The following is a 13,739-nucleotide window of genomic DNA, read 5'->3' as shown; positions in this document are numbered from 1 at the left end:
CACTTCAGAGACAGTTATTTTCTAAGCAAACTGCAATTCTTAATCTGGCCTGGTGCAGCTGAGATACATCAAACCAAATCTTCTCTCGGTCACAGCTAAAGTTTTCAGTGCTGCTCAATCAACTCATATATTCAGTTAGTAAGAGATGGAAAAAGCACCTAGCAGATCCGTCTACCACCACTTGCTAGTCAAGGCTTGGCAGAAAAAAAAATCAATAACACGTGTATGATAATGCCTTGTTCTTTGCCACACAGCCTAGTATTTTTATAAGTGGTCTTTTGCATCTGTACATCTGGAACTTGAGGTAACCATTTTTATAGAAAAAAAATAACTCTATTATTGCATATAGTATGTACTAAGAACTATGTTCACACTTTATTTTTTTAGAATATTTCCACTCGTCATTACCTATGATCGCATGGCAACATAATAAGTGTTTACTGACTGGCGTTTCATCAGTATTGAAATTTGGCATGATTTTGCCCATGATCTGCAGGCGAATGCAATATAATCTACATAACCAGTCAAAGTCAGAAATAACTTTAATTTTATGTGGCCAGCATAAACCAAAGGATAAATATGATGCATTGTTGCCATTAAGATACAGAAAAAGTTTGAACATATATAAATGCCCTCCTTTGGTGACATTTGTGTCATCCACTGAGTTAAGTCAACTGTACAGTACTGCACCCCTCCCCCCAAATCATGGATTATAAAGTTTTATGAGTAAGTTTTAGCATAAAAATAAAATAAGGTGGTTGTCTGCTATGAACAAGCTGAAACGTTTGAGCCTAATACACATTATCATATAAATGTACCTGGATGCATTCAAGTGTTTTTTTTTTTTTTAAACATTATTACAGCAAATACATCTTTATAAAAGATGGTTTGCGGAGTACCCCTACTGTGAATAACATTATCTCATGCACCCCATGACACAGTTGTGTTAGGAATAGGCTATGCTTGTGTATGAATGCTTTCTAATCAATCCCTTGTGCTTTTAATGATCTAAAATACATGATCAGGCTTGTTTATATACGATTTATATCATTTTTTTTATAACTCTCAAACTTGCTATGATGAACTCACTGCAACAAGTACCCTCTAAGACCAAGTAAAGTACCTTCTCAGGCTCACATACCACAGATTGAGACCCCACAGTAGATCACATATATGTCCCTCTTTGGGGTGTTAAGTCAACTAATGGGTGTCACACTCCACGTTCATACAGTTCGGAGCAGACATTCAAGCATAAAAGATAACTTCACATGTCTGGTTGCTACGAACAGGTTGAAAAGTTGGCTGAATAGCTATAAAAGCTACCTGAGGTTTAACATGATATCCATGTCACCTTCTGTGTCAAGTCAGCCAATAGGTGTCACAGCCTTCCCATAATCTCAGAGATATACAAGAAGTTTTATCCTCAGTCTAAGAGGTTCCTCTCAAAGTTTGTAAACTAAACTGTTGGGCTGTGCTGGTAATTATTTTCCTTCCCTAATTTTCTCTATCCACCACCAGATGTTCTCTTGGGAAATCCCATAAAAATAGATTAGAAAACAGGATGTAATATTTCACAAATGAGGTAAATGATTTGCCAATAACTTAATTAATTGTGCACTGGAGTGAGAGCAGAGTTCATTGTTGAAGCGAATTGCAGCATAAAAATTCTATTATTTCAAGGCAAATGATTAAGTGGCATTTCATTTCCCACAAAATGAGATTATCGAAAAGAAGTAATTATGAGATACCCCAGGCACTTTACTTTTAGAATAGAAATATCTGTCAAGGACACAGACATCTAGTGGAATCCTATTTTTTTCAGTTTAATCTCAGGGTGAGCCTCTGAAAGCCATTAGTCAGGCATATTAATGGCACTAAGGCAATCATTGAGACGTCCACAAATAAACAAGAAAAACTTGAGTTGACTGCAGCAAGCCCTACAGTGAATGAAGCCAGCTGTATGGTGAATTATTTAAGGAAAGAGTGTGAATTCTCTGATAGCGAATCAGGAATGAACTGACCTCTATTAAACAAAAGAAGCGTGGTTCTCAACAATGACAAATTGAAAGGCTACTTGACAGGCATAATTCAGCAGCAATGTATAAAAACAACCGAGAGGGTCCTTACCTTGACAATGGATTTGCACCACAGCTGTTAACATAAAGCACACCGCATACATGTTCTTAGGGTAATCTCCTTATTACTCCGAGCAGTCCCTTTAAACAGCCTGTTCTCTTTCTCTCTGTCAGCGACCTTCTTCTGTTTGAGAGATTTTTTTTGCCTTAACACTTTGGAAGCAGAAACGTGCACTGATCACGGTGTGGAGATCGAGCTACATTGAAAGAAGCACCGGTTGTTGGAAGTGCTTGGCGAGGAGAGGATGGGGAAAAAGCAATTACTCAAATAAAAAGGACGGGAAGAAATAGCTTGTTGTGGCTCCTTTGAGAGAGCCCGGCAGTTGTTTGTTGGTGTAATTGCAATCAGCTGTAGTGAGGAAAGGCTTACATTTCACTGCTTGCTAGGAGACGATGCCTTGCTTGCCACTAGATTTCTCAGCACCTCCAGAAGCCTTCAGCACCGCGGACAGCGCCTAGCGTCTACAGCAGGAATTGCTTTAACTAGCGAGGGGCTGGAATGGACATCTTCTGCCTTCCCAGCAAATGAGGAGGCAGCAGCACCAGCTGTCTGGATCACTCATCAGCTGGTAAACACGGGTAATTAGAACTGGGAGACAAGAGTGGCGAGAACTGGTACAGTTATTAAACTCCTTGCTCTGTTTTCAGGCACTGCTCAGTCTTCCCTTGCTGCACACAGATGATATTTTCTTTTTGATCTCTAAAGTATCAGTAATGTTTATTGATATTATTCTTCTTCATAAGCATTTAGAATTTTCCTCTGTGTCAGAAACTATTTAGAATAAGTGAAGTAAGTGTGTATGCGTGCGTGTGTTTTCGTGCGGGTGTGCGCGTGTTTGAACTTTCCGTGGGATTCCAGGCGAACTTGAGCAGTCCTGATTCACATATGTCTCCTTAATACTGGGACACACCTTTAGATTGTAAGCTCACAAGAGCAGGACTCTCTCACCCTTGTGTCTTGGAATTTGTTACACATTTATTCAGATTAATTTGGTCACTGCAATAATCAATTCTGTATTTTGTACCAACTCTGTACTTCGTATATTGGTGCAGTGGCGTAGCAATAGGGAGTGCAGAGGTTGTGATCACACCAGGGCCCTTGGGCCAGAGGGGACCCAGTGGCCCTCCCTCAATTGCAGTATTAGCTTTTCATTGGTCCTGTGCTGGTAATAATCAGTTCTATAGATGCTTTAATTGATCGGGCAGCACGGTGGCATAGTGGTTAGTCCTCTTGCCTTGCAATGATGGGTCCCCGGTTCGAATCCCAGCCAGGTCAACATCTGCAGGGAGTTTGTATGTTCTCCCCGTGTCTGTGTGGGTTTCCTCCGGTTACTCCAGTTTCCTCCCACATCCAAAAACATACAGATAAGTTAATTGGCTTCCCCAGAAATTGGACCTAGACTATGATACATACACTACACAATACATACATAGACCTATGACTATGGTAGGGATTCGATTGTGAGCCCATCAGAGGGACAGTTAAGTGACAAGACGATATACTCTATACAGCGCCACGGAAGATGTCAGCGCTATATAAATACCAAACAATATTAATTATTATTATTAACAAACTGTTCCCCATCCCCTTCTTGCATATCTGACACTCTGGTTGTCCTTGGCAGGTTTTGGTGCGCCGTATCAATTTTTGTGTATAGAGTGCTTTCCCGATGTAAATCTTGCCCCGCGGCCCATAACGCCTTAGCTAAGCCACTGTATTGGTATACCGTTGTCTGTATTATTATGTACCCCATGTTTGTTTCTTACTTTGTACAGCGTCACGGAATATGTTGGCACTTTATAAATCAATAATAATAAAATAATAGTATGTCAATCAAACTTAAGAGAATGCCATTGTAGGAACTGTGTTTGCTTCAAACTCCTGTTTGCTACTTTGCAGTCATGTGTCTCTTTGAAAAGTGATGATCAGCAAACTCCATTCAGTTCCACAGGAAGCAGATGACAATTTTTGTTTTGGTGAAATGGACCATTTGGAATTTGTGATTAGGAAATGTAGGAAAATTATTGCACAGGATTAAAGCACAGATCTCCACCACACAAATACCAGCTCTCTCTTTTATAAAAGTGGCAATCTGATTTCTTTTAAATTAAGAGAACCTGTGGCAATCTCTTAGCAAATTTTCACCTGTTTATTAAGAGGCCCTAAAGAGACTCCACTTCCAAGGTAATGTAATAGTTGCTGGGGGTGAAGGGTTCTTCTGTGTGTTAAAGTAAAGATTCACTTTCTGTAACCATGCTGTGCAAATCTTTTTTGTAACTTTATTATTTTTTTTTATCATTTTAGTTCACAGCGACCCATGGATTTCCAAAACTGATTATAACCCCAATCTTCATGTCTATGCCAATTGCCAAGTGCCAACACAGGATATCTGCAGAATGCAGCGGATGCTTTGTAAAAGTAGTCTTGGAAGGAGAACCACAGTGGATGCCACTGCGTGAGGCGGAGCAGATATCTGATACCCAGCGCCCAAATTACCCACCTAGCACCGCCATAGCTGGTAACTACAATGTAGTCTATGGTGGCGTTCAAATTAACAGGAGTACTGTGCGCCCGGTTACAGAGGGGTACTTAATACTTAGGGCACATCTGGCTGGGGGGGAAACTAATACTGTGGGCACACCTCACTATCTATGCTGAGAAGGGCAGGGCCTAAAACTGTAGGCACATATGGCTACCTATACTGGGGAGGGGACTTTACAGGGTGGGAGGAGGCACCCCAGTGTGAGAGTAAACTACCAATTTGGGAGTTTAAAAGGAACAGTCTTACCTCAATATGGAGGTTAACCACTTCTGGTTCTTGGATGTAAGTCTCATGTCCAAATTAGCTACACTAAAGGTACCTGGACGTAAGACTTACTTCAAGCACTAAATGCTGCCGCAGTGATTGTGCGCATGCACAAACGTGCCCCCATCATTCATGTAGTTGCCTAGCAATGCATCCATATGTTACTTGGGTCCCCAAACTGTGTGCCCTAGAAATACCATGCAATTTTTACAGATTATAGGTTGTCGCTAATGGTATGCTACATGACCGCATGACCAACTAGTTATGAAATATGGTATATATGGTATCATTTTAGCCAGGACGAGCCAAATAATGTATTTTGAGGTGGTTTAAAACTATGGCACTTGTCATGTTGCTCAATAAATTGCCTTTGTAATTAAATAATACTTGAAAAAATATTACCCAAACAAAGCCTAGATAGTCCTAAATAAACAAACAAACAATTGATGTATCACTTTGATGGCAAAGATAAGAAAAAAGTTATTGCTGTACTAATAGAAACACAGCTGATATGCCAATTTGTCAGGAATCTTAAAGGGGAACTTCAGCCTAAACAAACATACTGTCAATAACCACTTGAGGACCGCGGCGTTAAACCCCCCTAGTGACCCGGCTATTTTTACTTAATTGGGCCACTGCAGCTTTAAGACAAAGCTGCAGGGCCGCACAACACAGCACACAAGTGATTCCAACCTCCTCTGTTGGTGGTGGGGTCTGATCGCCCCCACATTTATTTATTTTTGTAAATATTTTTTATTTCTTTTTAATTGAATTTTACAGTTTTTTTTTTTATTTTACCATTCCCGTCCCTCCCTTCCTCCCCCCAGCCAGCCAATCAAGCGATCGGCTGTCATAGGCTTCAGCCTATGAGAGCCGATCACTCTCCTGTGGGCTAGGGGGACAGCTGTGTCACACGGCTGTCCTCAGTACAGCGCCGCTGCAGATCACAGCGCTGTACAAAGTAATTAGATGGCGAAACCGCCGTCTAACAGTCGCTCAGAGACTGAAGGCGGGATGGAGCTCCACACCCCAAGCAGGAGATGTGCGCGCAGCTTGCTAGCCCCATAGACAGCCGTTCACGCCAATCGGTCCTGGGGCTGCCACACTGCTCACGTCAATTGGCGTGGAGCAGTCGCCAAGTACTTAAGTTACATTGTTTATGTTAATTACAATAGATAGGTAATATAATCTCTTACCCACCCTGTTTTAAAAGAACAGGCAAATGTTTGTGATTTCATGGGGGTAGCCATCTTTTTCACGAGGACAGCCATCTTTTTGGTTGAAAGGAGGTGACAGGGAGCAGGAGACACAGTTCCAACTGTCCTGATCATGCCTCCCTGCTGTGCACGCTAGGCTTCGAATCTCAAACAGCACCAAAACAGCAGAATCAGAACAACATCAGAAATCCAATCATGCATTGCACAGCATCAGGGGAAAATGCCAGGGCAGTTTTCTTCTGTGCAGCTAAAAATAAGGCTTGGCTAAGAAAAACAAAGTTCTGATGTTGTGAAACTGCTAGGGAAAACAACAAGCCTTTTCAGTGCTGCTGAGTAGATTTTTAGTCTGGAGGTTCACTTTAACCACTTGCCGACCGCCCACAGCCCATGGGCGGCGGCAAAGTGGATGCCTTAAGGACCGCAATACGCCTTAGGGCGTTGCGTCCTTTTCCTATGCCGGGGGAGCGATCACGTCATTGATGACGCGCGCTTCCCCCGGCAACTGGCTCCGCCCACCCGCCGTAACATCCCGCCGGCCATACGGAAGCGCCGGCGGGATGTTAACCCCGCGATCGCCGCTACAAAGTGTATAATACACTTTGTAATGTATACAAAGTGTATTATACAGGCTGCCTCCTGCCCTGGTGGTCCCAGTGTCCGAGGGACCACCAGGGCAGGCTGCAGCCACCCTAGTCTGCACCCAAACACACTGATCTGCCCCCCCGCCCACTGATCGCCTACAGCACCCCTCAGACCCCCCCCTGCCCACCCCCCAGACCCCTGTTTGCACCCAATCACCCCCCTAATAACCCATCAATCACTCCCTGTCACTATCTGTCAACGCTATTTTTTTTTATCCCCCCCCCTGCCCCCTGCCCCCTCCTGATCACCCCCCACCCCTCAGATTCTCCCCAGGACCCCCCCCCAGACCCCCCCCCTGTGTACTGTATGCATCTATCCCCCCTGATAACCTGTCAATCACCTGTCAATCACCCATCAATCACCCATCAATCACCCATCAATCACCCCCTGTCACTGCCACCCAACAATCAGCCCCTAACCTGCCCCTTGCGGGCAATCTGATCACCCACCCACACCAATAGATCGCCCGCAGATCCGATATCAGATCACCTCCCAAATCCATTGTTTACATCTATTCTCTCCTCTAAACACCCACTAATTACCCATCAATCACCCATCAATCACCCCCTATCACCACCTGCCACTTTTACCTATCAGATCAGACCCTAATCTGCCCCTTGCGGGCACCCAATCACCCGCCAACACGCTCAGATTGCCCTCTGACCCCCCCTTATCAATTCGCCAGTGCATTAATTACATCTGTTCTTCCCTGTAATAACCCACTGATCACCTGTCAATCACCTATCACCCATCAATCACCCCCTGTCACCCCCTGTCACTGCCACCCATCAATCAGCCCCTAACCTGCCCCTTGCGGGCAATCTGATCACCCACCCACACCAATAGATCGCCCGCAGATCCGACATCAGATCACCTCCCAAATCCATTGTTTACATCTATTCTCTCCTCTAAACACCCACTAATCACCCATCAATCACCCCCTATCACCACCTGTCACTGTTACCTATCAGATCAGACCCTAATCTGCCCCTTGCGGGCACCCAATCACCCGCCCACACGCTCAGATTGCCCTCAGACCCCCCCTTATCAATTCGCCAGTGCATTAATTACATCTGTTCTTCCCTGTAATAACCCACTGATCACCTGTCAATCACCTATCACCCATCAATCACCCCCTGTCACCCCCTGTCACTGCCACCCATCAATCAGCCCCTAACCTGCCCCTTGCGGGCAATCTGATCACTCACCCACACCAATAGATCGCCCGCAGATCCGACATCAGATCACCTCCCAAATCCATTGTTTACATCTATTCTCTCCTCTAAACACCCACTAATTACCCATCAATCACCCCCTATCACCACCTGTCACTTTTACCTATCAGATCAGACCCTAATCTGCCCCTTGCGGGCACCCAATCACCCGCCAACACGCTCAGATTGCCCTCTGACCCCCCCTTATCAATTCACCAGTGCATTAATTACATCTGTTCTCCCCTGTAATAACCCACTGATCACCTGTCAATCACCTGCCAATCACCTATCACCCATCAATCACCCCCTGTCACTGCCACCCATCAATCAGCCCCTGTCATTGCCACCCATCAATCACCCCCTGTCACTGCCACCCATCAATCAGTCCCTAACCTGCCCCTTGCGGGCAATCTGATCACCCACCCACACCATCCGATCGCCTGCAGACCCGCAGTCAGATCACCTCCCAAGTGCATTGCATCTGTTCTCTCCTCTAAACAAGCACTAATTACCCATCAATCACCCCCTGTCACTGCTACCCATCAGATTAGACCCCCATCTGCCCCTAGGGCACCCAATCACCCGCCCACACCCTCAGACCCCAGCCCTGATCACCTCGCCATTGCATTACTTGCATCTATTCCCCCCACTAATCACACCTTGAGACACCCATCAATCACCTCCTGTCACTACCTGTCACCCTCTAGCACACCTACCCATCAGATCAGGCCCTAATTTGCCCCGTGTGGGCTCCTGATCACTCGGCCAAACCCTCAGATCCCCCTCAGACCCCCTTCCGATCACCTCCCCAGTGCATTGAGTGCATCTATTTTCCCCTCTAACCACCCCCTGAGACACCCATCAATCACCTCCTGTCACCCCCCTAGCACTTCTATCCATCAGATCAGGCCCAATACAACCTGTCATCTAAAAGGCCACCCTGCTTATGACCGGTTCCACAAAATTCGGCCCCTCATAGACCACCTGTCATCAAAATTTGCAGATGCTTATACCCCTGAACAGTCATTTTGAGACATTTGGTTTCCAGACTCCTCACGGTTTTGGGCCCGTAAAATGCCAGGGCGGTATAGGAACCCCACAAGTGACCCCATTTTAGAAAAAAGACACCCCAAGGTATTCTGTTAGGTGTATGACGAGTTCATAGAATATTTTATTTTTTGTCAAAAGTTAGCGGAAATTGATTTTTATTGGTTTTTTTTTCACAAAGTGTCATTTTTCACTAACTTGTGACTAAAAGTAAAATCTTCTATGACCTCGCCATACACCTAATGGAATACCTTGGGGTGTCTTCTTTCTAAAATGGGGTCACTTGTGGGGTTCCTATACTGCCCTGGCATTTTAGGGGCCCTAAACCGTGAGGAGTAGTCTAGAAAACAAATGCCTCAAAATGACCTGTGAATAGGACGTTGGGCCCCTTAGCGCACCTAGGCTGCAAAAAAAGTGTCACACGTGGTATCGCCGTACTCAGGAGAAGTAGTATAATGTGTTTTGGGGTGTATTTTTACACATACCCATGCTGGGTGGGAGAAATCTCTCTGTAAATGGACAATTGTGTGTAAAAAAAATCAAACAATTGTCATGTACAGAGATATTTCTACCACCCAGCATGGGTATGTGTAAAAATACACCCCAAAACACATTATACTTCTTCTCCTGAGTACGGCGGTACCACATGTGTGGCACTTTTTTACACCCTAAGTGCGCTAAGGGGCCCAAAGTCCAATGAGTACCTTTAGGATTTCACAGGTCATTTTGCGACATTTGGTTTCAATACTACTCCTCACGGTTCAGGGCCCCTAAAATGCCAGGGCAGTATAGGAACCCCACAAATGACCCCATTCTAGAAAGGAGACAACCAAAGGTATTCCATTAGGTGTATGGCGAGGTCATAGAAGATTTTATTTTTTGTCACAAGTTAGCGGAATATGACACTTTGTGAAGAAAAACAATTCAAATCAATTTCCGCTAACTTGTGGCAAAAAATAAAATCTTCTATGAACTCACCATACTCCTAACGGAATACCTTTGGGTGTCTTCTTTGTAAAATGGGGTCATTAGTGGGGTTCCTATACTGCCCTGGCATTTTAGGGGCCCTAAACCGTGAGGAGTAGTCTTGAAACAAAAATGACCTGTGAAATCCTAAAGGTACTCATTGGACTTTGGGCCCTTTAGCGCAGTTAGGGTGCAAAAAAGTGCCACACATGTGGTATTGCCGTACTCGGGAGAAGTAGTATAATGTGTTTTGGGGTGTATTTTTACACATACCCATGCTGGGTGGGAGAAATACTTCTGTAAATGACAATCTTTTGATTTTTTTACACACAATTGTCCATTTACAGAGTTATTTCTCCCACCCAGCATGGGTATGTGTAAAAATACACCCCAAAACACATTGTACTACTTCTCCAGAGTACGGCGATACCACATGTGTGGCACTTTTTTGCACCCTAACTGCGCTAAAGGGCCCAAAGTCCAATGAGTACCTTTAGGATTTCACAGGTCATTTTGCGGAATTTGATTTCCAGACTACTCCTCATGGTTTAGGGCCCCTAAAATGCCAGGGCTGTATAGGAACCCCACAAATGACCCCATTTTAGAAAGAAGACACCCAAAGGTATTCCGTTAGGAGTATGGTGAGTTCATAGAAGTTTTTATTTTTTTGTCACAAGTTAGCGGAAATTGATTTTAATTGTTTTTTTTTCACAAAGTGTCATGTTCCGCTAACTTGTGACAAAAAATAAAATCTTCTATGAACTCACCATACTCCTAACGGAATACCTTGGGGTGTCTTCTTTCTAAAATGGGGTCATTTGTGGGGTTCCTATACTGCCCTGGCATTTTAGGGGCCCTAAACCATGAGGAGTAGTCTTGAAACCAAATGTCGCAAAATGACCTGTGAAATCCTAAAGGTACTCATTGGACTTTGGGCCCTTTAGCGCAGTTAGGGTGCAAAAAAGTGCCACACATGTGGTATCGCCGTACTCAGGAGAAGTAGTATAATGTGTTTTGTGGTGTATTTTTACACATACCCATGCTGGGTGGGAGAAATAACTCTGTAAATGGACAATTGTGTGTAAAAAAAAGGAAAACATTGTCATTCACGGAGATATTTCTCCCACCCAGCATGGGTATGTGTAAAAATACACCCCAAAACACATTATAGTACTTCTACTGAGTATGGCAATACCACATGTGTGGCACTTTTTGCAGCCTAACTGCGCTAAGGGGTCCAAAGTCCAATGAGCACCTTTAGGCTTTACAGGAGTGCTTACAATTTAGCACCCCCCAAAATGCCAGGACAGTGAACACACCCCACAAATGACCCCATTTTGGAAAGTAGACACTTCAAGGTATTCAGAGAGGGGCATGGTGAGTCCGTGGCAGATTTCATTTTTTTTTTGTCGCAAGTTAGCAGAAATGGAAACTTTTTTTTTTTTTTTTTTTGTCACAAAGTGTCATTTTCCGCTTACTTGTGACAAAAAATAATATCTTCTATGAACTCACTATGCCTCTCAGTGAATACTTTGGGATGTCTTCTTTCCAAAATGGGGTCATTTGGGGGGTATTTATACTATCCTGGAATTCTAGCCCCTCATGAAACATGACAGGGGGTCAGAAAAGTCATAGATGCTTGAAAATGGGAAAATTCACTTTTTGCACCATAGTTTGTAAACGCTATAACTTTTACCCAAACCAATAAATATACACTGAATGGGTTTTTTTTTTTATCAAAAACATGTTTGTCCACATTTTTCGTGCTGCATGTATACAGAAATTTTACTTTATTTGAAAAATGTCAGCACAGAAAGTTAAAAAAATCATTTTTTTGCCAAAATTCATGTCTTTTTTGCTGAATATAATAAAAAGTAAAAATCGCAGGAGCAATCAAATAGCACCAAAAGAAAGCTTTATTAGTGACAAGAAAAGGAGCCAAAATTCATTTAGGTGGTAGGTTGTATGAGCGAGCAATAAACCGTGAAAGCTGCAGTGGTCTGAATGGAAAAAAAGTGCCTGGTCCTTAAGGGGTAGAAAGACTGTGGTCCTCAAGTGGTTAAGGGGGAAATACCCCACAACCTGAAGTGGTTAAAGGACACATCTGGGGTAAAAAAAAAAAAACAAAAAAAAAACAAGCTCTACTTACCTGGGGCTTCCTCCAGCCCCTGGCAGCCTGTCACTCACCACAGCTCTGCTCCCAGCCAGTGGCCCAGTGTCCTCACCATTGCAGAGGTCTTCTGCGCCTGCTCAAGTGCACGGCTGCGCTGTTCATAGTCACTCTCCTGTAGCCTTGAGTGTTCGGTGCAGGCGCAGTACTTCTGTGTCTGCTCAGAATGCCCCAGGTTAGCTCGGGTCTCGGCATTCCGCATCTGAGGTGCGCCGGCGGCGCTTACAGTACTATTGTATATTTACAGGATTTTCCTTTTTCTGTAAATACTACCCTGGTCTGATTCTCTGTCTTTTTTTCTCCGCTGACCTTGTCATACCGGACACCCCCTTACTACACTGGGGAGGGGTTACTTACTTAATACCCTTCCCTGGGGGAACATATGGCTAGCTATGCTAGTGAGGAGGCTACTTTATATTGGGGACACATCTCACTACCTACACTGAGCAGGGGGAATCTAATCACTTGGGCACACATGGGTTCCTATACTGGGGAGAGGGAGACCTACTATTGGGTGCACGTATGGCTATCTATGTTTGGGAGGGGTCTACTTAATATTTGGGAAGGGGGGGTGGCACATCTGGCTACATACATACTGTTTACTTGGGAGGAGGGCTCCCTAATTCTAGGGGCACATCTGGCTCCCTATAGCCTAGTGCCTGCAGGCATGTGAATAATAGATTAAAATATCTGGGGGGCAAAGTGACTATTTAATTCTGGTGTATGGGGAACCCAGATGCTTTATTCTGGTATCTGGTGATCACAAACACATTGGTGTGGCCTGTAGATAAAAGACAAGCTCCCTCCATGACAATATAATAAATTGCAGTCTCCAGTCGCCCATCGGACTGACTGAGATCTTCCAACTTGCTTGAGCACCCTTTCAACCTGGGAGGCTGGAAATTCATTGCTCTTCATGGGGCCCTGTGTTAATCTGGTTCTGACTGCAGGCAAGGGGAAGAAAAATAATGCTCTTGCGCTGATTCTTCCCAGCCCTTTAATTGCTGCCTTGCAGGGCAGTGGGTTCCCAATGTGTAGTTCCCTCCCACCACCATTAAAAGTGTACAAGGCTGCATGGTGCATGGCATGTAATATCTGTTGAATATACTTTACATACTTGAATATTTTATTGCTGGGTATATATGTTTCTTGTCATGTGCCACAGTGGGCCCCACCAGCTAGTTGTTGTGCCACCCACACAATCTGAAGCTGCCACTGGGTTCTACGCTGAAATCTGGGATAAGTGTAGAGTAGGTGTGAGAGACACAAAGTCATATCTGTATCCTCCCCTATCTGCTGCTGCTCTTGTGAACTGATACATCTAGAGCTTATGATGTGAGGACAGCTAGTAGGGCAAAGAGCACAGAAGCTAAAAGAACTAAAATGTGTTTTATACCAATATACTTTACAGGCCTTGCAACATCTAAGAACACCTTGTCTTTTTCCTGTTACCCAGACAATAAAAATCTTGTAATTGGCAGTTTATGTGTTTGATCTATGAAGTTTAAGCTTTGAAAGCCTATTGCAGCGCCTGTGCTTTT

The 13,739-nt window shown here is 44.1% G+C and overlaps 1 protein-coding gene across 1 annotated transcript in view; it reads right to left on the bottom strand.

Moving 5' to 3' along the window:
• Positions 1-2,564, bottom strand: part of SEZ6 (seizure related 6 homolog) — a 759,189-nt gene extending 756,625 nt beyond the window's left edge. Inside the window, exon 1 of the mRNA XM_068270134.1 lies at positions 2,128-2,564. Coding sequence (XP_068126235.1) covers positions 2,128-2,179 — 52 coding nt within the window. The 5' untranslated portion in view covers positions 2,180-2,564. The remainder of the gene's footprint in view (positions 1-2,127) is intronic.
• Positions 2,565-13,739: the final 11,175 nt, after the last annotated feature.

Source organism: Hyperolius riggenbachi, chromosome 2 (genome assembly GCF_040937935.1).
Source record: "Hyperolius riggenbachi isolate aHypRig1 chromosome 2, aHypRig1.pri, whole genome shotgun sequence".
NCBI lineage: Eukaryota > Metazoa > Chordata > Amphibia > Anura > Hyperoliidae > Hyperolius > Hyperolius riggenbachi.
The sequence above is the reverse complement of the archived record's forward strand: the minus strand, read 5'-3'. Positions and strand labels throughout refer to the sequence as shown.